Genomic DNA, 24,006 nt, shown 5'->3' on the forward strand with positions numbered 1-24,006 from the left:
ATCTTGAATATAATACTAATGTCCATTTTACTAGCCTGCCTCTCAAAAAAAATGAGCAGCTCACCTGTTGTCTCAAAATGAGCTCCTTCCTGAAACATAACTTCTTTGGTATGTTACACATCTGCTATTTCTTACGATTTGGATGATAGTCCACTGCTGTAAATTAAGCAGTTGCCCCTCCGATTTTTATGGTCTGTGCTGCATCTTAAAGGTCTCGGGTACATGACTTTGTAAGCACCCATCAAGGACTTACTAAAGAAATAGTGCCGAGAAAGTGAGTTTGTAGTCTACAAACTCACTTAAAATGAACTCTATATTGGGAAGGATTAAATTCACCATACGTTCAATTCACCATAGGCTCAATGTTATATTCCTCTTCTATCATGCTGAACACTGAGTCCTGAAAGGGAAATAAAACCCTATCTGCTGCCAGACCTATTACCCCTATAATTTAACACAGTGCATTTCAACTGGCAGACCATGGTCCACTTCTCTCCAATCCACCATCTTTTCCCTAGGGGAAGTGTGGGGTCTGAGCATGAATAGCAGTGCTGAAATAGCTCAGCAGAAGAGCAGGGTAGAGCCCTCCACTCCCAAATTCCCCTCCTGTTGCTGAGGCAGGCTGTGACAGAGAGGCAGCACAGTCAGCACTTGGAAAGGTGATGTGGCAACTTAGGGGTAAGGGAACCAAGAGATGATGTGAGGTCCCAACACCTAAATCCGGACCTGGAGGCTGCTCAGGTTGAACTAACCTGGCTTCCCGTGACAGTAAAATGCTTTTACTTAAACTCTGTTCACAGCTCAACATGGCAACTCTTACGTGGCAGGTTACATGTTTCTTAACTACTCTGGAGTGAAAGGACATCCCGGGCCTCTGAGCTCATCTGCTTGGACAGTCAGTGGCCAAAACCAACTTTGTCCAGGCCAAAAGCAATCTTTTCACTGAATGAACTCAGGCCCAGGCTGGACGTGACCACACGGCTATGAAAATGAATAGTACCCCAGGCTGGAAGTTGGGAGATTCAGTCTCTACTCCCGACTCAACCATGAAAATTGTGCAATTCATTGCACAATCTCTGTGCCTCTATTTTTATTCCATCATCTGTCTCTCATTTACTCAGCTCATAAACCACTGCCTCTTGCCATTTGTGAATACCATGCCAACGTCAACAGGAACTTGAAATGATTTGGGTATAAAGCATTATTTTTTCTCTCCTTAAAAATAACTTTCTCCACTGCCAATTCTGTGAACCATTACATTCCTCCATCTTTCCCTGATGTTTTTAAGAGGAATTTAGTATTTATAAAAGTCTTTCTCTATGAATATCTAAGTGTGCTGGTAAGCCCACACAAACAACACAGGTAAGGAGAACAAAATATCACACGTTTGTGATCACCACACAAAAATACAACATCAGAATGTATTTCAGAGCTTATTTATAGCAGGCCCATCATCATCCTCCTTCTACCCCAAAACACTATCAGCTGAGTCCAAATAATTCAGACAAAGCCAAAACTCATCTCTAGAACCTCCTCTGATTAGTTTTGCAACTTGCAGAGGTAATCTTTCTTACCCTTCTTACTAAAAAAAAAAAAAGATTTTGTGCTTTCCAACGTGGACATCTTTCCTGTAATTTGTATCTTTCCCTACTTCATTCATCTATAATGAAAACGAAGAACACTATCTTTCTCTCTGTAGCAACAGATTTAAATAATTGAACAGACTTATAGAGAAAAAAATAGGCTCTACAAGACTAAATAAGCATAATTATTTTAACCTTCACTTACAGATCATGTTTTTGCCTAGGGCTTTTTTTTTTTCTGTTCTAAAAATTACATATCCTTCTTGAAATAGCAGTACTTTGTAAATCAATCTCACTTGCAAAATCTTTAATTTCAATCAATCACACACATACCTGATCCATGCTTTCTGGAATGAATTCACCCTCACTGTTGATACTGGTGAACGACCCATTTCGGGCCACCTGGTGCAGCTCATCTGGAATGTATCCTGGGGGTGGTGAACTCCTATCACGAGTATTCGAACCTTTTGAAAGAACAGGGCTAGTAAGAGTCTCTTCATTAACCCCAAATCCAGGGTCTTTATTCATAGAGAATATGAATATTCTTCATAGAGACTGAGGCTGCCCGGATCTCTTAACCGTATTCTTAATAAACGCACAACAAATTAACTCATCTGAAAAAGCATTAACTCTAGTTTCATAATTAAATTTGGAAACTAACATCACACCAACGTAACAACATGAATAGGCAAAAAGGTTTTGTCAATGCCAAAAAGAAAGAAAAAAGTATCTTGAACAAATGTTCACACATTAAGATTAAAAATATAGGAGTCAAGCTGAGCAAGAAAAAATGTTCCCATATAAACAAAGATTTGTTCAGTAACTTGTTCCTGTATCTGAAAATTAAGGCAAATATTAAAATCTTTTCTGGATACCCACCAGTTAACATCAATAATTCTACATAGGTATATATGCTTGTGGATGATTTTTTACTTTTTTTTGGGGGGGGGGGGCGGGGGGGTAAAGGGGGAGCTTGTGAGGGACAATTTTCTATACTGTACATTAAGAGTGGTCACCTTTGACTTAAAATTCAAAGTTTTAATGAAGACATACTCTATAGTACAGTGTCATCCATAAGTAAGAGAAACATAAAACAGTCTGTGCTGAGAGCAAGATTTTCATGAAGAGAATATTACAAAAATTTTTTACAATTAAAACTATTAAAATCCGTGGCTTACCTACTACAGGAAGCTGCCTTTTTCTCTCTGTGACACCAAACACCGTATTATCTAAAGCTTCCAAAGACGGTAATGGTTCCACATTATTTACACTAGGTGACTGAAAAAGAGTATATATTACAGACTATAATTAATTTATTCTCCTGACAATCAAAAACCTTCACAAACTTTTAAAGGCTTTGTACAAAGTATTCCTTTTTTCAAAGAGTCAAAATGAAATTTGCAAAATTACATCAAAAATAATCTATTTCAGTAGCTCAGTTTTAATGTTTAAAATAATTTTCCATATGCACTAGTATACAGGATCCTATCAATACCGTGGCTGTGACCTGTCAGATAATAGCAAAAATAACTCAATATTTAGCCTACAGCCACTGTTTCCTAAAACATTGCTACTATTAGCTAAAACAAGCATTCAATGTATCACAAAAGTGCATCACTAGCATATCACTTAAATAATAGTTTCAAGTAACTACAGTAGCTTAAAATTCTATGCACTTTTCAAATTTGCATTACATCCTCATCCTTCTAAAGAACACTTTAAATGTTCAAATGGTGTAAGGAGGGCATCCAAAAAAAGGGGAACAGTATCTAGGAAAAAGTTAAAGCTGACTCAATACAAAATGCTAATACACGCTTCTTACTTAAACTGAAGTAGTCCTTAACATTTTCAACTGGGAAAATGTCATCACTAAGAAAAAAACACAAATTATACTTCCATCTGAAAACTGAGGAAAAATACATTTAGGATGTCAGCTCATACCTGTGTATTTCCATGTATTACAAGCAATATTTTGAGACTCTTCATATGAACACTACGGTCAAGCAGTTCAACTGCTTTGTCCAGGTCATCTTGTGTGGTTAATGGAATTACAAGCTACAAAAAGGAAAAAATAATAAATAGCTGTCTTAAACAGGACATGGGAAAGAGATTAGTTAGTTGAATACAGGAGAACAGATAAATTGATTTTATCTTTCCTTTCATTCCAAACAACTTGGAAATAAGATTCACTAACAGTATCTTAAGTTACCACCAAAATGCACCAGCAAAAGTCCGAGGCCCAACTTTAACTCTTCCTTTAGAGGCCTTCAGTAGCTACAGCATGTTGGAACAAGTCTTCACAATGTGGAAACAACTATTTCACATATGCGCAACTTGATTTCCTACAGTTTCAGAGACATATGTGCCGTGTCAATATATTTTCCATTTCCTAAACTAATGCAAGTATGTAAGAAGCATGAGGACATCTTGTTTTCTAGACTACAAGGCAGATATTTCTCTCTCATAATATTACAGCTGTATTTGTTTGAAGTTGCTTCACTTATGTAATGCCTCCAATGAACAACAGAATTTATGACGGAATTGTATCTGGCTACACAGAACTGTGGTTTTCACTAGAATCTACCTGGCATCCATATTTCTTCAGAAAATAATGTTCCATTAAAACCCACATCAAATGAGAGTTACATAGTACTAAAATAGGGCATATGTTTCAGGAGTATAAATTATGACTGTTTGTAACAAAGGAGCAGCAAAATATGGATTATTTTTTAAAGCTATTCTACTTGTCAACAGTTTTGGTCAGTGATGCTCCAATACAACAGATAAAGTCTTTTTATACCCTAAGAAATGGGAATGAGAAAGGAAGGTCTTGATAAAAAATGAAAAGTATGCTCATTTGAAGTTGCAGTTTTAATGCTAATGGCAGGTTATTACCATCACACTTCTAGAAGGGTGATGTGATGGTTTGCCAACTAACACAAAAGATGAAAACCCGTTCAAATATCCAAACACCTATCAGAGAAAGTAGCTAAAGCGTTACAAACACCTATTTTCTCTGGACTTCTGAATCTCCAGATGGAATTTCTCTTGTAGAAATTCTTTATTTTGAGCATCGCTTTCAAAAAAAGTGTCTGGTTAGCAACTAACAAACAGCAGCTACAAGTATTGACTTCAGCAAAGATTCAGCAATCATGCTGTGCATAACCAAGCACACAAAATAATCCTCCAAGCATTTGCTGACAACGCCAAAAACAGAAGTGAGTCTTAAGAACAGATCCTGTACCCATAAACATACCTTCCATTAATAATCCCATCTCTAATTCCATAGGAAACCTGGAAGTAATCCTGATCAGGTGTCACTTAAACCTGTGGCCTGAGAGCATTAGCACCCAGCTACTATTTGGGAAATCTCCACAAACCAGACACTTTAAGAGGAACAACAGTTAAGCTTAGGCCTCCAAACTACACATTATTAAATGCAGCATTGGTGTAATTACCTAATGAGATTAATTCTCAAAACAAAGAAAAAAACAAAACACCGCAGAAAACAATAATAACAAAAAATACAGCACTGTACAATAAAGTATAGATGTTACTGTAGAAGTTTTCAAACACAACGAAGCTCAAAGAGGTAAAGATTTTCCTGAATTTGTGCAACTGGTCTGTGGCAGAGCAGAAAGAGGACTTGCCCGTTCCCAATCAAGTCTGAGTTACAGCTCTCCCCATTAAACATCTCATGAATCCCTTGCCTATCTTAAGTTAGGCAAGCCTTGTATATCTGAGAATGCAAACATTAGAAATATGAGGTTTTGTCACAGGAGTGGTTCTCATTCCTATTGAGAGCAAATTTCAGCCTTAAAATAATCTATGTATAAATCACTGAAAATTTAGAAAACTCAGAGTATTACCTCATTATTGCTGTAATGTAAATCCATAGTCTGTCCAAAAGCAACTTTAGCTTTAGCTGCAAGATCTTCAAGTTTGACAGGCCTTGGTAACTGGAGGATCCTGAAACACAATATAAGTTAGAGAATTTTTATCAATTATTCATAAAAATCTGTTACCTCGCTACTTAAAAATACTCTTCCAATCAAAGTTATTACTAAAAAGACCAAAAGAGGCTCTGCTGTATTTCCTGTTCCCTATATTTAGGAATCATCAAAAGAAGAGAAGCAGTAAAAAAAATAATAAAATAAAAGGGATAATCAAGCATAAAATCAGACTCCATTATGAGTGTTTAACTTTCTTATATACGGCTTCTTTCTTAATTTAATCCTTTGCTTCCAATTCAAAGAGAAATTTTTAGAAACATCTACCATCTCACTTTCTTCTTTAGAAAAAGTAGAGTAAAACAACAGACTACCACAGGCTGATGAGAATAAGCATCAGAAAGAAATTAGCCCTGCAGTCCCATTTTTTGGAAATCCAAAAGTTTCTCATCTGAGGAAGGTTACTAAACACAACCATCCTTAGAATAACAAATGACACATTAAAACTGATGAGTCCATCATTAACTGTGCAAGTGTACCCCGAATAAGAACACTGCATCATGTAGATCAACAGTTCCAATTTTCATTTAATCGGATGCCTTTCCAAATCAAAAAGAGCAAAACGCTTATTACTGACCCTTTGCTATAGAAAAGTATTGCATTATTTGGGACAGAACACTATTAAACAAAAGGAATTTTTTAGAAGTGACTAAGCTAGTCAGGTACATTTAAATTTTAAAAAGAAACCACACAAATTTTGTTTAGCAGAAAATTTGGCAAAGGATAACTTTCTCTTATCCATGTTCTAAGTAGTATTCTAGGTAGGGAACAATATTTCATACTGAAATGAGGCTACAAGCAAGATCACTTTCAATTTAAAATTATTATAAAAAAACAACCATCAACAATAAAATCAAACAAACATATCAACTCTCACTGTAGTTCACAATTTGTTTAGAAGGTCTGGAACTCTGCCTACCACAGTGCATGCTCCTTGGTACAGAGCACCACATTCACTGCTGCAAGGACTCTGGAATCACTTCTCTTTCCCACTTCCCTTTTTAAAAACTAGCAAGAAAGCCATTGCACAACTTATTTTTCTTGCATCATTTCATTATTTTTTCCTTTAGATCTTCATGTTCAGGCAACAAAAGTATTAGAACTCCTGCTGAGCAATAAGCTTGGCCTGCCCAGTATCCTTGGACAAGCAGATTCAGGTTGCTTTGGACAATCCAAAAGAGAGCTAGGCTTATCAGCATAAAAGGTTGGGAAGGTATCTGTCCATGCACTTACTTCATTCTTGTTTTCATAGTGAACTGTTTAACTTGGTCCACTGCAAAATGAATTAAGACAAACTACAAAAATGCACGGCCACACAGGCTGGCAGTGAGTAAGCAGTTCTTTGTTTTAAATACACACTTCCCTTTATTTCACAAGAAATCCCAAGGTAGAAGAGTCCCCAGTTTTAGAAGTCTTTTAAAAAACTTATTTCCTCCAAAATAGTTCTAGCACTCAACCATTACCAAGCCACCATTATCTGTGATGTTTGGAAAAATGAACAGAAAAAGATATTGAAGAATGTTAACACCTAGCAAATTTACTGCTATTTCCCCTAACTTGTATAAAGGGAGATCGCAAATTGTAATCGGCATGGACACACACTCATCTGTTGCACATCACTAAGGACTGCCAACTAGCAGCAAAGATTTTGTTCTGAAGCAATCTTTGCTTAATAAGTTCACCAATTCTACTGACAAATAGTATAGCGAGGATTTTATTTCGCTTTTCACTATTTATTTTCAAAAATCTTAATTTCTAACTATTTCTCTGTAGGTACAACCCTTTCAGAAAGAGACAAGACAAAATACAGTTGCCTGCAAACCAGTTCTGCACAGAATTGGAGATAGACTTCTGTGAAATCTTTTGAGTGGCCATCAGAGCAGTGTTATATAGAGATGTTTCTATGCTTTAAGCATGCACATCATTCACCTACCTCTCATACAAAGAATTAAACTCATTTTAACTGATTGTTCAAAAAATACCAGTGAAGACAATCTAATTATAAATTCTAGTAAATTTTCCTATTACAGTTCTCAAGACTGGTTCCTCCAAAGCACAAGCCACTATTAAGATTAAAGACCTAGGCTTCTTACTCCAGGTTTCAGAATATTACCATGCATTTATTAACCGTTTTTAATCATATTAAAAATATTTGCCGGTCTACTCATATTTAAGGTCTAAGCTAAGAAATTGCTTTAGGCTACAAACATCTACCTGAAGGGTAAAACCACGGAGGATATTACATGGGACTTAGCTACAGTAAGACACTTCTGCATTTGTGTATAACCTAATATTTAAAGATTAATTCTGCATAAAATGTGCTTACATAAAAATTGAATTTAAGATCAGGCCAAACACACTCAGGTATCTGAAACACTCTGAACAGTTATTTGAAACTTTGTGACAGGAGTGCAACAAAATCTACGAATAATTAAAAGACTGTTTCCTGTGTTCCCAGCTTACCTTTTTTCACCTCGATGTTCAAATTTGACTCTAACATCATTCTGTAACAAAAGGAATACAAAAACATTACAATAGCTGCAGCCAAATCCTGCATGATTGAGTTCAAAGCTTGCTGCTCATCTGCTCAGAAGAAAAAGAGAAGGAAAGTGTAAACGACTGTTGAACTTGAATACAAAAAACTATTAGTTTGTTGCTACTGCCTCTAGCAAAGGCCGTGAAATTTCACTCAATAATCCTAGACCTTAAGTAAATTTTTTAGAAAGTTCATATTGTTTTTCTGTCCTTTCTGATTTACCAAGCATTTTAACAAGCTACTTCTGCTGAGGTATCAGTAGAAGATTAAAATGTGTAAGAAACACACATACAAAAAAAAAGATCCTCAAGTACACCAAATGATTCTATAAGTAAACACATCATTTTAAATCAATATATTTTAATATTATAACACTTTTGCAATTTGAAGTTCAGCATGAAACTGATTACCAAACAGTTCTCTATTGTGAACAGGCACTGGCTCGATTGCTATAAGAAATAAAATAATTAAATCTAATGTTTTTAAAATGACCTGGTTACTGACAATCTTCTACACCCTGCAATGCATGGGAATAATAACAAACACCTTGCTGCACTGGGACAGAATACAACTGTTCTTTCATATTTTGATTGTGAAATTGGTGAACATACAAGGAAGCTTTTTTCCCCCTCTCTGTTTAAGGGACACCTTGTTTCATAAGTATTACCATTTAAAATCACATTAAGTTAGGATTCCTATAGTTTTCTAATACCTGCAGTCAAAGAAGTAAAATTCTTTTGCAAATTAAAAAATTTAAAAGTCAAATTATATTAGCAACTATTACAGCAAAAGATGACGTTCAACTAGAGATTATGTCCAAAAAACAAAATGTTCAATGTTCCAGAAGATTGATATACGCAGAAGACTCACAGATTTAAACAGAACAAAGATACATTTCTGCCTTACCACTAACATGCTTAAACTCAGAAATGGCTCAATTATTTTTTTTTATTTCTAAAGATTATATTCAAATCATTCAAGATCATATCTGTACATTACTTCAATGCCTGAAGTCACAACTCAGAAGTGACTCACACGATACTAGCAAAAAAACCTGTGTTATATACTAAACTTACAGAATGAGAAGGATATAACATAGCAAATTTTTAGATAGTTTAAGAGTCAAATATACTTAAATACTTGGATCTTTAACGGATTAAAACAAGACTGTACAAGCTAATGGTCCTTGTGATATTGGATTGCCAATTAAGGGTCCAATCACATACAGTTAATCCAATAGGCCTATTACAACAATTTGGGTAAATATCCATATCCTCTCTTCTCCTAATCTCTCCATGCAGTTATTCTACTCCAGCTGTGTTGGGCATCTGCAGAAAAAATTAAAGCCATAAATAACTCACATCTTCAGCATATAAACAAACTAACAAAAAAAATCAGGCCAAAGATGGAGTAAAGGAGCTTAAGTATGGTTTGTGCTACTGTGCTGATATCTGCGTAGTTGACACATGTGCAATCCAATATAGGTATGAAATTCATTCTAAAGAAGCATTTTAAATAGAAGATGCACAGCTTGACATTTTAAAATACTCTAAATAAATGTTATGTCAATCTTTATACAGTGTCAAAACATCTCTGTGATCTTCAGTTTACCAGGATCAGAGTCACGTAAGCATACGCTATGATCTGGTCTGAAATCCTACTGCTTCATTTTGCTGCTAATTTAAGAACATGAACAAAGGAAATGGCAGCACATGCGAGAAACTAATAGCTCATTCTGGTATGTTCACTGGCCTGGCAAGAAGAATAATTACAGAAGTCGCAGCAGGCCCTCCAGTTTTCATTACGTTAGTAAGGATATTAAAAATTACCTGTTTTTTAGGTGAAGATGACTTTGGTTTTCCTGTTTCTTGCTGAGGCAATACAGGACGACTGGCCTTATGAAGCACAGCCAAATCCTGCATGATTGAGTTCAAAGCTTGCTGCTCATCTGCTCAGAAGAAAAAGAGAAAGAAAGTGTAAACGACTGTTAAACTTGAAGTACATTACTGTCTTATTTCCCAGTTAGGCAAGCATCATTCTAAAACCTAAAAGTCATCTGCAACATGTAATTGCCAAATTTAAAAACATTACTGCCACGCTGCAATCAAATATTTTTATCTTATTATTAGCAGTGCTTAAGGAAATAAACAGCTTAATCATTAGCTATACTTAAGTGGCAGGTTTAAGAAGTAGGGTCATGCACTCAGGAAGCATCATATCACCAGTGCCTCAACACCTCCATTGTTTGAACACCTGCTGATGGCCCATAGGGTAATTTTTTTTCCACTTTTTGCAGGTCTGCAAGGATAGTGTTTTGGGGGCTTACAGAAGCACAGCAAAGACCAAGATCTTACCACAAAAACCTACAGTTATGCATGAAGAAATCTGCCTAGCAACATGGTAACAAAGTTTAAAAATTGAACACAAGTCACACTCCATTAGTCTTGCAGTGATATTTTGAAGGGCAAATACGAGAAACAATAGAAGGTGAGAAACATCTTCAAAAAAAAAAAAATAATACCTGCAGTTATTCTTTTGCAAGCTAGTCTTTTTTCTCTTTTCACCTCTGACCGAACATTGACATACCAGAGCTTCTCTCAATTTTTTTTCTCAGTTCCTTCTTAAGAAATTTGAATTCATAGGTAGCAGAGGACTACCACTGCAGTCCAGGGAAGTGCTCTAGAGTACACAACTTCTGTGTTGCTTTCTTCCCCCTTTTCCCCACATACGTATATGCCCCGATGTTTCTGGGCATTTTTTTCACCACTTTCAAAATTAGTTTAGCCACGTGACCTGTAAATGTTAAAATTTCATCACTCTTGGAATTTCACACTTTAAAGGCATGAGGAAGACTCTTTTTAGGCTGTTCAGTCCAAATGATCACATCAACTGCTTAATAACAGTAGTATCAGAGTCCCTCTGCAATGGACAGCATTGATCAAGTTATCAGTCCTATGTCAGGCCCATGACAAATTATCAAAGTTCATATTTAAATGGTTCCAGTGGTTCCATGAAAGCACGTAAAGCTTCAAGTAAGACAATGTTACCCTTGACAATGTGTCTTATGAAAAACAATTTATTAGAACTTCAAAGTTGAAGAAATATCAAGACTAATAAATAGTAATTCTGTTCTAGAATTTGAGAATGCCACTTTATTTATAGGAGTGCTATTTGTATACCTACCTAATTTACAAAGCGTTAAAAAAAAATCAAAAGCATATGAACACGTTCTCTTAAAACAAAGGAGAAAGGAAAACACTGCTTTTCACCTCATTTCACACTTAAGGAATGCCTGGTTTACTATTATTTTGGTCTAAGGACAAATTAATTGAGGCTGAACAAACTTAAGTTCCACCTAAAAACATTGAATAAAAGAGGTCTATACCTTAATTTACCAACTGTAAACTTACTCTTAACACTGCTAATTTACACTGATTTTCAAATCTCCAGTCCCATGTACTCCTGGCTGCGTGTAGAGTGGGTCCAATCTAAAGCAAGACAGTCACAACAAGAAACAGAAGCACTGAACCACGGGACAATTTAGGGGAAAGAACACTACGCAGTTTAGATTACTAAATCCTGAGCATCTTCTGCTAGAACCGTGATGGCCTGAGGCCACAGAGTAGGATCTATTCTAGAGAAAATTTGCACTGGACAGGAAAGCACTTAGGAACTAAAAGCTTGTCCATGCATCACTACGGGAAATTTATTTGATGCTATTATTTTGTATTAATTCCTTGGCACTACAACAATACTACACTCAGCATGTATCTAGAATACTCGATACCAGAATTTACCTGCAAAGTGCTACCCATATGCACTCATGCTACTTCACAATTAAAAAGGTTTGCTGAAGAATTACTAGCTAGATGCTGCTATTCGTAAAGAAGGGAATTTTCTCAAACATGGACCTGAGAAGAACTCAGCACTAAAACCAGCCAACGTGCATTCCAGGTATCCAGCAGTGATGAGATAATTTATTCACACTCCATTCAAATATAACCAAATTACTTGTCAAATCAGTAAATAAACTTGTCAAATCAAGAAACTGAGGGATTTTGGAGTTCTAACTTAATAGATGCCTAACAAATGAGAAAACTGGTCTGAAAATTAGTAGCTTTGATCACCATTCAAGCTGCCATTATTCATTAACTCTACTAGGATATGCAAATCTATAAAAAAAAGCAGGTTTTACTAGAAATATTTCATAGCAGAACTGATGGCATTCTTGCAGCTGACAGTTATTCCTTTCTTAAACTAACACACATTTCATAACTTGCCACAATTCAATTAGTTCACTGTGTTATAGCCAATTCTAATCCTCGATAAGAAAGTATATTTTTAGCGGTAGGTTGGAGGAGGTAAAATTCCCAGTGTTCATAAGGCAGCACATTTCATACAAGGGAAATTAAAGTAGCGTGGCAAAGCATCTAAAGCTCACTGAATATGCAGTGTGATTCAATAGTCACCTCACAAAAAATGTCTAAGAATATCACAAATCTAAATACTACTTTATTCCTAAGCATGAGGTTAGCTCAAGCAGCATTAGAATAAAAGATAGACAAAAGCTTCTGACCCCAATTTTTATTTCCTTTATTTTGAGAACAAGCACCAGTAAGTGATGCCCTCCCCTAGCCATTACCATTCAGAGCACAGTAGGTATCACTCAGTACCCTAATGCCATGAGTCCTAATTTCCCATTGCTGGATGTTTAAGTTAGCACATAGTGAGAGAAAAGTGCTATACTCCAATGGGGAGGAAAAACAAACAAACAAAAAAAAACAACCACAGAAATATTTTGAACACTAGCAAAGCAGCTGAGCTTTGCCTTTCATGCAGACATTCCGTTAGGTTACACAGTTAAAGGAGGTTACACAGCTATACATTTCCTAAGAATGCATAAAAAAGCCATTATGTGAATGTATTTGCTCTTAAAAAGAAATGAAAAGTAAGTCAATTTTTATATATGCTTCACACAAAACTTACCCATAATGGCAGAGAGCCTGAAAACCTGAACTTCAGGGAAATGGCTGTCTCGTTAGCATTATTTTTTTTCCTAAAATGAAAACCACAAAATACAAAATTACTGAAGTTGTGAAAGCAATATAAAGCTGTAAAATCTTCACTTTCCATATTTTTTCATAATATTCTACATATGAAACATGCATATAAACGATACATAAACTAAATGTGTATATACAGTACAGAAAAAATGTATTTCTGGATCTCAAAGTAATTTTGGCTAGGTAGACAGGTCTTTCATTTTGAGTTTTTGGCATCGTGTCTCTTGCATACTCATCTCACAAAAACAGCCTTTTAAAGCATCATTCATTTCACCAGAAAATATAGAAAAATCCACTATGTATGGCAGGACCTGCAAAGGTCGTATTTTTCAGAAAGAAATTTGCACTTGGGAGCCATGTAAAGTTTTCCCCTGCATACTGCCTTTTACCTACATAACAGATGACTCATGCACTACTGCCTGTTGAAATAGCTCTGTAATAACCAAGAAGAGACCAGGCTCTCAAGTACTCCCAGGTCTACAGACAGCCTCAAAGCAGTAGCTGAAAGAGCTTCCAAGTGCTATGGAAAGGAACTCCCCCCGATGCTTTGGAAAGCACTAAAGCCTGAAAGAGGATGAGAAGTCCATCTGACCTGGCCTGCCCTCAGTCTCAAGGCAGAAAGCCCAACTTTTACTGATAGCATTGACTATTGCCTCCTGATGCCACCACCAGCAGGAAACAGAAAAATTTTTAAAGCAAACAAAAAACTTCTGTTGCTCCACAACAGAGCTGAAAAATTGCAAAGATGCAGAAGAAACGGACTTGTACTTATCTTCAGAGAGCAAAACGGGATGGATTTGCATTTATTAGCTATGATGACTTAGTATAAGGACAGAATCTTTGGGCCTCACTCTCACAAGGTACCAGGAGATCTGCTTTGCTTAGTGAATGGGTTGTATTTACACAGCCGGAAACAATACAACTAACTTTTCCCCCATGTCTGATTTTCGTGTCTTTTACATCCCTACAAGTAAAAGCAGCAAAAGAAAATGTGTATTCTACATGTATGATTTCCTTCACTATGGTTTTTGTACCAGTAGTCATCTTTGGGGATCTGCCAAATATTTATTCACTAGTTATGAGAGCGTTCATAAAACAATTTTTAATTCTGTATTTGATCCAACTATCTTAAAATAAGAACTAGTGTCATTTTCATGAACACCTGATTTTTATTACTCATCTAATATTTTAAGCGTAAAACCGTGGTTCATGACTTTGGTTGAAGTATTTTTGTAATATTTCCTTGCAAGCATTTTTTTTTTTTTGGTAATATTTCCTTGCAAACATTTCAAAGAAATACAGAAGTTCTCTGAGCACATTTAATCTTCTGCCACACTAAGAAAAAAAAGAATTGGTTCTACCTCCAAGGAAAAATATCTAAGACTTTCTTCCTCAATCTAGCTATATAAATAACCAAACTTGGAGGCTCAAGGTATTTGAGTTGTAGGGCTTACACACAGCAAGCAAACTGAAAATGAAAAGAGATTTTATGAAACATCTTTGAGTTCCTCCAGCTGTAAGAACTCATTCTTTGCTATTACTCTGAGGCCTCATCTTAGATGCACATAAGCCAGCGAGTGAGCATATCCACTTTTCCCATAGGAGGAAAAAAAAACAAACAAAAACACTAGAAAAACACAAATTCCTATAATAACTTACGAAATTCTCACTTTATTGCTCTTAACCAGAATCCTGTTCCAACATAATGTATAATTAATCACCAACTGAACGTATTAACATTTTTGTTAGCAACTGTCACTTCAAAAATAAGCTAATAATATTAAAATCTGAATTAAACAGGTGGCCCAGATCTCAGTCAGGAAAAAGACACCAAATCCTAATCCATGGGTACAGAGCAGCATTAGACAGATGGAGAGAAACACACGTGGAGCAGATGAGAGACCAGAACAAAAAGGAAGCAGGAACAGGGAAAACTGGAACTCAGAAAGATCGCAGAGAAGCAAAAACAGCAAAACAAGAGAGCAGATGCAAAGACTTCTTGCAAGATTTTGTCAAGGTCTTGTAGAAAAACAGCAGCAGCTTGAATTTGAATGTAATTAACGAAAGGATGGCAGAGAGTGAATTTCAAGAAGGTGATGATGTGATAAGAGAGGCAAACAAAGAAGAATATCCTAGCAACAGCATTTTGGATCTGAGGGTGGAGAGATGCCGATTCATATTCATGATTCACTTCCCATCAGCCACCTTCCACAGAGCCAGGAAGTCTTTCAGGCTCTGGGAAAGCTGCTGAAGGAGGAATATAGCCAGGTGATTCTCAGAAATTGTTTGTAGCTTCCTCATGATAAATGACACAAAGCCTGAGGGCAAGTACCTCGTGTGGATGATAATCCAGCTGCCAAAATACTCTGTGCCAACTGTCCACGTGCACGCACTTTTCCTACAATAACTGAACCAGGTTAAGCCACCTCTCCTGTACAGAGAGATGAAAGCGCACAAACGGTGGCAGATATACTATAGGATCTTTCACTATTTATTGTTCACATCCGAAAACTTGTAGTCTAAAAAAAAGTTTAACCTCACACAGTGGTGGAAGAAAGATGATGCTCTAAGAGATGACTATTGGTGAGCTAGGAAGGGCGGTTGAGTTCTGGGGGATATGGAGACATAAAATGTGCAGAAATGAAATGGTTTGTGCAGCACCCAACTTCAGAACAGCAGGATGATTTTTGAAGAGGGAAATTTGCTATAGCTACTATGAGAGCCATAACCCAATCCTGTGAGAACAGAAAAGGTAGTACATAAGCAGTCAAGAAAAGTCACTATACTGGAATTCAGCTTTAGAAAAACTCAGTCCTTTAACGTATTGTGATAATCTATATGAAAAGGTGTCCACCAGGAAAGTAGAAAGGGGAGAACCTCCCCCCCCCCACCCCCCCAAAGAAAAAAAAAAGTCAATGACACATTAGTAAATTAAGGTTACAAACAAAGGCAAACAAAAAAAGTAGTGAACTCAACAGATCGAGTTTGGAACATCAGAAACAAGCCTAAATAACAGCAACAAATATTCTACTACAGAATCTTTTAAATAAATCTAAAAGATATTAGAAGCAAATGCACAGATAAAAGACTGACCAAAAAAAAGCTACACAGATGTTGACTTAAGAGACAATCCAGACCATCCTGACAATCTAAGCCAGCAACCTCACAACCAACTCCAAGGCCAACACAGCATTTAGGACTGACTTAGCTGTCCTCGACTCAGAGAACAGAAAACAGAAACTGTATTGCCTTCTATTTTTCCCTCTCACTGCCTACATTTCCAGAGATACCAGCATTCACCAATTCTATCCCTAAAGCCTTCTACCACTGGAACAACCAGTTGACAGAATATCAAGCACAAAACACATCAAATGCTTGTCCGCAGAAAGAGAAGGGTGATTCGACATCTGCTTTATTTCCTGCAAATCTACTTGATTTTGTCTTTCACAATATTTTAGGACTTGTTCTGATTCTACGTAGCTTAGTCAGTGCACTTCTAAACTTTGCCCTGAATTTCCCACTCTCTTGTAGTTAAACAAGCTTATTCAGAACCCCAAGTTATTTTAACCTATTGTACAGAAACAGACCAATTTTCAACATATATAATACCCTGAGCCAACTACCAGTATAGCACAACCAGCTTCCTGGAACAGTAATACTTAACTCAGGCAAAGTTAACGTCTTCCTCACAAAAAAAAAAAAAAAAAATCATACAAGATGGAAAATATAAAAAAAATGAAAAACACAAGATACATGTGTTTTACTGAATTTAGGTGGTAAGATTGCAAGTAGTGATACAAAATAGGAAGAAATAGTCAGCGTCCATTTTTGTTCTGGTTTTTAAAAAAAAGCAAGAGGATGTATCCAAACCACAGCACAGTGTTACTGGAATAGAAATTTCACCATCTACAGCAACTAAGGGACATGAAGCACTATTTGTAGTATATTTCAGATAAAACACTTGAAATTAAAGATTCAGGCACTTACAAGAGTCTAAGCAAGACCCTTTACAAAATTACTGGATCAGCATTCTGGAGCACCCCTGCAAATATTTGGAAATATCTGGAAAATTGTAAATGACATATAAATAACCGACAATAGTCAAGGAAAAGGCCAAAGAGTTGTAGATATTTAGCTCCACATCAATTCAGAGTAAAATAATGTAATAATTAGCTCGGCATCTACGCTGAATAAAAAGTAATAATGCAGTAAATGCTTTGATTTCAAGGATTGTTATTACTGCCAGCCAAAATACAGCTTCTTGAAATGATTATAGATTAGTTAACACAACTAACTACAGCAATTAGCCCACTTAGGTTTTTCCAAAAACATTTGGCTAAACATCGCACGATGTTTGAATTATTTGCTTAGAAGTCCGAATTAACTAACAGGAAACTCAGCTGATGGATTACAATAAAATATTTTGAGATACATTTTTCCACATAGCAGAAAACATCATTAAGCGTTGATTCCCAGTGCAACCCCCTGCAGCCTGGCAATACTCATGTGGCCACAAACACTGGGATACGCAAGTTGTGGCCTAGGAAAATGATCTGCATCAAATATTTAAAAACAGTCAGCCAAACAAAATGTATTTAAATAAAGTTAAATGTTATATTTATATATATATATAAATATATATATATATATATACACACACTAATCTGCTGGTTTTTCATTCAGCATTAGTATTTATTGTGTTTAAAATAACATTATTCAATAATGTTTTTGCATCAAATACACTCTGACAAAGACGATCATTGAGGAAATCAGAAACAAAGCTGCAGCTGCAAGAAAGGCCAGTCCACGAGAGAATTCAGAAGAATTATTAAATTATGCTGCATAATTATCTAACACAAGAGTAACACGAAGTTAAAGAGGGATAATGCAATCCTTGCTTGTATAAAAATGCAATGCATGCAGAAGCCATCTTGCTTCTGTATGCAACCTACAGATTCAGCGTTCAGTGTGGAGTATCAGGAAAACTGCAGCCAGCAAGCGTGGGATGGCTGAAGCATCAGTACCTCTGTAGCCATTACAGATGTATCAGGTATCTCTGCAACATGCAGACTTGCAATTTCTCTGACAGAAGACTTTGGCAAGCCAAAGGAAAAGTTAATTTATGTCAAATTTAGCACACACAACAACACAGACTAAGTTCATCTGTATAGCTATAAGCAGGATTTGGCATTTATTTCCTGAAGAGAATGGTTACCAGCTCCACTCTTCTGGAGTTCAATTTTCAAAAAGAGGGAAAACCAGACTGGCATAAAATATTGCTTCTAATTACAGATGGTGCCCTCCCAGTTACAGTGCTGTCAGTTTTAGCACCCTAAATGCAGCTCATCTCTCAAAGCGCTTGGAGAAGCAGACTTCAGAAGGAGCTGAAAGATCCAACAAGCCCAGTGACAGAAGTACAACCACCACTTCCTCACCCGATTAAATGCCTGGTGCCTGCGGCTCTATAGGCTGCAATTTGACACATTCTTATAACATTTATCAGCTTCATGAACAATGACACTGGCTTAAAATGTTTTAAAAGCTCAAGAAGGCTTTGAGAATGCAAGGACACAGTTCTTAATGACTGTTCTCATAAAAATGCAAAGTAGTAGATAATTTAGCTGAAGATGAGTTTATAGAAAAATTATGCTTTTGAGATCAATATCTCAACACTTACAGCAAGATTCACAAAGAGTAACTGTAGTCTAGGAAAGCTAATCTCCCCGCAGTTCCTTTACAGTTGATAGGGGGAGATAAGAATATTTAGAGAATTTCAAGGCACTCAGATGCAAGTTTCCCTGCTTTGAATGAACCTCTTCTTTCCAATCAAGAGCCTCTATTGGATACCCCTTCATAAATCCACTCCACTTAAAGTACACAAAAAAGATAAGGCTGTAATTGGCCTCGAACAGAAAAGCACCTACTTTCCTCAACAAGATCTCTTTCTTCGCCTAATTCAAGATTTACGGAACTTCTCCAGTTCCTGTGTCTGCTCCTGCAGGTACTCAGTAGCAGCCCAAGCACTCTCTTTGACAGCTAATTTCTCGCTCTAACTGCAGAATGACTGTGCTGATACATCAAGTAAACCTGCTTCGAGTGTTATGATGCTTTCTTAACAGTTTTTTCTTTAAATTGCAAACAGCTATTAAAATGCATATGTTAGTTTTCTAATATAGAGGGTCACAACAGCTGAAACTTGTGGACAGGTACCACAGTGACACCATGCAAAATATCTCAGTGTTGCCAGTTCTGCAGCAGAACACACCAGCTGGAATTAATTGACTCTGCTCATGCTCCTATTCATCGCTTGGCTCTACTTTATCTGAGACTAGATTTTCTCACAGAAGTATGATAAGGAGGAATAGCCCCGTGAACTGCATCACTGCCACCAAATCACTCCAGCACCTGGAAATCTATCACCACCGCGGTGATAAAGAGTCTCAGAGCATCACAACGTGAAGAATACATTTCTCACCACTAATGAAGCTGGATGTCACACATACTGATTAATGCTATTCATGCCATAAAAAGGTTTAAGTCCTAACCAGTATATTAAGATAACACAACGACCACAAAGTTGCAGAGTAAAATACTTCTGAGATGTAACTTTTTCATAATTAACTGTGTAAAATTAATGGAATTGCCCCATAAAAAGCTTCTCAAATAAAATAGTTTTAACCCTTACAATCCCACGTGGTAAGTATTACAATGAGTGTTATAATTGGATTTAGGCACTTCTGTTCCCTCTCTGAAAACTGTCAGTGGTGCTCTTGGCACCAATGGCACCAACATTAGGCTTAGTTCAATCTTTGAACTGGCAAGTCAAAATATTTGCCAACAAGGGCTAAGGATATTACAATCAGAAACGTTACCAGCTGCAATCATAACTGCATGGCCCCTACCCAAGATCTGACAGCAGGCTAAACTTTTTTTTTTTTTTTTTTTTTAGCATCACAGAGAAATCACAGCAAATACCCTAGAAGAGCACAGGACATCTCTCTTCCTTATGACAGAATTCAGGACTGCCAGATAAGCCAAAGGGCACAGTAACACTGACACTGTAAGCTTGCACCCCAGGTACACTTACCAGCACTACTGGTACTAGCTGTTCCTGCAATCTCCACATCTCTAAGATCAGAAGACTGTGCTACAACCAGTATTAAATAAATGAAGTTGAAGAGTACTCATTAAGTAGAGAAGTAAGCCTATCAAACAGCAGTTATAATCTATGAACATTATTCTTCAAGCAAAAATAAAGCACCCAAGAATAAAAAGCTGGCTTCCAGCAGAACCAGTATTGTAAACAACTGAAGCATGTCAATTAACGTGACAGCAGCTACCTACAGCTCATCAGTCAGACTTCACTTGTGAGAGCACGCAGAAAAACACATCCTGAAACTCCAGTAACCAGTTCCATCCTCATCGGATCACCTGCTAATTCTGTAACCCTGATGGGCTGAAAGACAACTACCTGGGGAAATAAACTGGGGAAACAAACTCGCTCTCAATTTCTAAAGCTAGTTGTAGTTTCTATTTTTAGGTGCCAAAAAGGAGAAGCTTTAGTTTTCTACAATATAATCATCGCTTTGACAGCACCTTCCATTCAAACAGCACTCACTGATTCCAGCTGTGAGAATTAACCATGATGCAAATCACACCACTATCATTGCAAACCCAGTACCAAGAAAACCAACCGCAGGCTCAGCCGGCCCTTCCTTCCCTTATTGCTATCCCTAATAACGGGAACACAAAAATGCAAGAGAATCCCTTAACACACTGACACGGAATATTTGAGTGAGGTGAAACATTCCCGAGCCATACGCATTTCCACCACAGCACAGAAAGAACACTGATGAACCCACCTCCTATTCGAGATTAAAAAATTCAACAAAAAGAACAAACAGAAGGAGTAAAGTTATCAAGGGAGCCACAGGTCCAGGTAGACTCAGACCTCTCAAGCTTGGAGCTGTACCAACATGGGGCCCAATAATACCACTGGAAAGATGGACAAGTCTATACTTAACATACATCCATTAATGGAAATGGAGAGAGGCATTTCTAACGCATGTATACATACACAAAATCACATACTTTTTAAAAAACACATGCATAATAGGACTGTGCATCATTTTTGTAGTCTGCCTTGTCTAACTGAGCAGCTCTAAGCAGACAAACTTTGAAGTTTTTATCCATATGCACTAGGCACTGCTTTTAAACTGGATGCCCCACAAAAGCCAACATGTTAAAGCATTGCTAAGCTGTCAAGAGCAGAAGCCCTTCCTCATTTCAAACTTGGGGAGCAATATTTAGCTTCCTGTAAACCAGAAAACTGATATTCAGCGTAATTTCTCATACATTTGAACTAAAATGAAACACGGCAAACCTAACTTTGAACACTCAGGCAGCAAATACAAAGGCACGAGGACAACAGCCACGTGACATTTCCTGCCTGCACCTCCCACAACTCGCTGCTTCGCAGTGGGTACCAAATCTTCAGTGACATCCATGATGCTACATGGATTACACCTGTTCCTCAGCTGATAAAAATGTAGCTCATAAAGACAGTTAATAAGGTAACTTAAATACAGACTTGAAAGTTGGGAGATTTTACCAGGGAAAGGTTTACTGTGTACATACCCATAGATAATCACAATTTTAAGTCTACAGGTGCACTAAGTTTGCATTTCTATCGAAGGAGCACTGCTACTTCCCAGCTGAGATCCTGTGCCACGCAGGAGATCCAGAGCAAACAGGTGAGCCAGCCGAAAAGATTTATTTCACATTCTTTAACTTACTGCCAGCTCACCTGACTGATCTCACACATCAACAGCAGTAACACCGGCACAAAGACAGGAGCAACAATTCCTGCTCGAAGCACCCCTTTTGGCAGCCATTGCACAGCTCTGGGCTTTAAAAGATCTTTTAGAGGATGGCACGTGTGATGCAGGGATTCCAGGAAATGACTAACACCTCAGCCTCCCTGGCACACAATGAACTCGGATGAATGGGCATATGGAGAAGTAGGGTGCGGATGAGCAGGTGTGACAAGAGGATTTCCTCACTTTCTAATCTGTTGGTGAACCCTGGATGTGGGTAATAGAAAATCTGAATATATTCCCTAAGAAAGGCTACTTGGACTTCTAACGACGGAAAAAAAATCTCAAAAGGCATTTTGCAGTCACAGTGTAATAAAGAGGAAAGACCACAGCGTGAATAAATCAGTTAAAGTACAAAAAACCTAAGAGAGGCAAAATTTGTGCTTCACAATGGAACGAGGGTACCAGCAGGGTCCCCCGAGAGGCTGAGCTGCTGAAGGCATCCTGAATTAGCTGAAAAATGAGAGCAAGGTGAAAAGCCTGCCAGCAGCACTGTGCCTGCTGGCAGTGCCCCGTGAAGTACCAGAGGTGGTCCTTGTCACATCAAGCAGCTCATGGCCAGTGCAGGTGAATGAAAATGTGCATGTGTAAGCGTGTGTAGTGGGGGAGAACCAGTTGAATTTACACAGAACAAAACAACCAACGGGCTCGGCAGCAAACTCCACCTGCACTCAGAAATAGAAATCATTAGGAATGAAAATGAAAGAAATGAGTACAAAGGAAATCAGTGTCTGTCCATCCTGAATGTCACACTAGCAGCTCTGGGGCATTCAGCTTCTCAAAAGGACAAAGCAAAATAGAGCAGGTTCAGAGAAGAGCAAAAAGCACGACCAAAGGCACAGAATGGGTTCTGCAGCAGGGTACAGAGAGGCCAGTTAGGACTCTTCAGTTTCAGAGAGACTCAGGTGAGAGGAGGAAGTGATAAATATCTCCACAATCACCCGAGGAACAGAAACTGATCATTATATTAGAGATCACAGAACCGTAGGGGTTGGAAGGGATCTCAAAAGATCGTCGGGTCCAACCCCCCTGCCAAAGCAGGTTCCTCAGAGCAGATGGCTTGTTCACTCTCTTCCACAACAAATGCAGCACCAAAGGAGAATAGCACAAACCAAACTGAAAACAAAAACAAGGTGGATTTTAACATAATGAGTAGCAGAGTACCCACTGAACTTCTTACCCATGGGTATTTGGGTGCTAGAAATTTGGATGCATGCAGAAAAAGGACTGGCTGCATGAAAAAACAAAAAAGCCTAGATTTAGAACAGCCCTTCACTGAAAATACTAGGGATTGAACGGATCCTCAAGCTAAATCTGATATATGCTTGCCATGTTCTTACTCTTCCCTAAGCATCCGTTCATGCTTACTGAAGGAGGAAGAATACTGGAGGATCTCTTTTCCGATTTAATTACGGATTAAGATTTTACCACAGACTTGTCAGTCACTATGCCAGTGACATATAAATTCTCCTTTGAAAATCTCATTTGGTATTCATGATAGTGTTAACATCACAAACACAGAGCCTTCAATAAAGAAACTTACTGCAGCAGCTTCAAAAGTCACTCGCTACTCTACCTGCCCCTGCCCCAACGTACTGCACCAGCAGCAGAAGCTGTTTTCAAACTACTACTTCATGCCCGTTCCGTTACCATTTAAACCATCCTGGAAAAAACAGAGTAGTGCTTCAGGGTTTTGCCATTCCAATTATTTGGGCTTTGTTTGTTTTGTTGTTTTAAATCAAAAGCTTCAGGCAGGAGCTACAATAATCATGGCACTTCTAAAAACGCACGTAGTCAGCATGGCAAACCAGCAGCTAAATACAGGTGGAGCTTTACCGAGCATTTTTCAGCAGTTAGATGGTATTTGCCAAAAATATTCATGGTGACAGTCCTCACATTCTGCAATAGAACACCTTCTGTTCTAAAGATTTTCTTTAG

General features: G+C 37.5%; 1 protein-coding gene across 34 annotated transcripts in view; it reads right to left on the reverse strand.

Moving 5' to 3' along the window:
* The window catches only part of MAP3K2 (mitogen-activated protein kinase kinase kinase 2), a 61,672-nt gene that overhangs the window by 32,375 nt on the left and 5,291 nt on the right, over positions 1–24,006 (reverse strand). For 33 of the 34 annotated variants that reach the window (XM_068687153.1, XM_068687151.1, XM_068687145.1 and 30 more), the window contains exons 2-8: positions 13,116–13,185; positions 9,959–10,077; positions 8,057–8,097; positions 5,453–5,552; positions 3,525–3,638; positions 2,762–2,861; positions 1,917–2,047 (exon numbers count right to left, since the gene is read on the reverse strand). In XM_068687153.1, the coding sequence (XP_068543254.1) occupies positions 1,917–2,047; positions 2,762–2,861; positions 3,525–3,638; positions 5,453–5,552; positions 8,057–8,097; positions 9,959–10,077; positions 13,116–13,119 (609 nt within the window). In that variant the 5' untranslated portion in view covers positions 13,120–13,185. Of the gene's footprint in view, positions 1–1,916; positions 2,048–2,761; positions 2,862–3,524; positions 3,639–5,452; positions 5,553–8,056; positions 8,098–9,958; positions 10,078–13,115; positions 13,186–15,524; positions 15,613–24,006 lie in introns of those variants that run through there. The other variant, XM_068687122.1, reaches the window with a different exon arrangement.

This window comes from Anas acuta, chromosome 6 (genome assembly GCF_963932015.1).
Source record: "Anas acuta chromosome 6, bAnaAcu1.1, whole genome shotgun sequence".
Classification (NCBI taxonomy): Eukaryota; Metazoa; Chordata; class Aves; order Anseriformes; family Anatidae; genus Anas; species Anas acuta.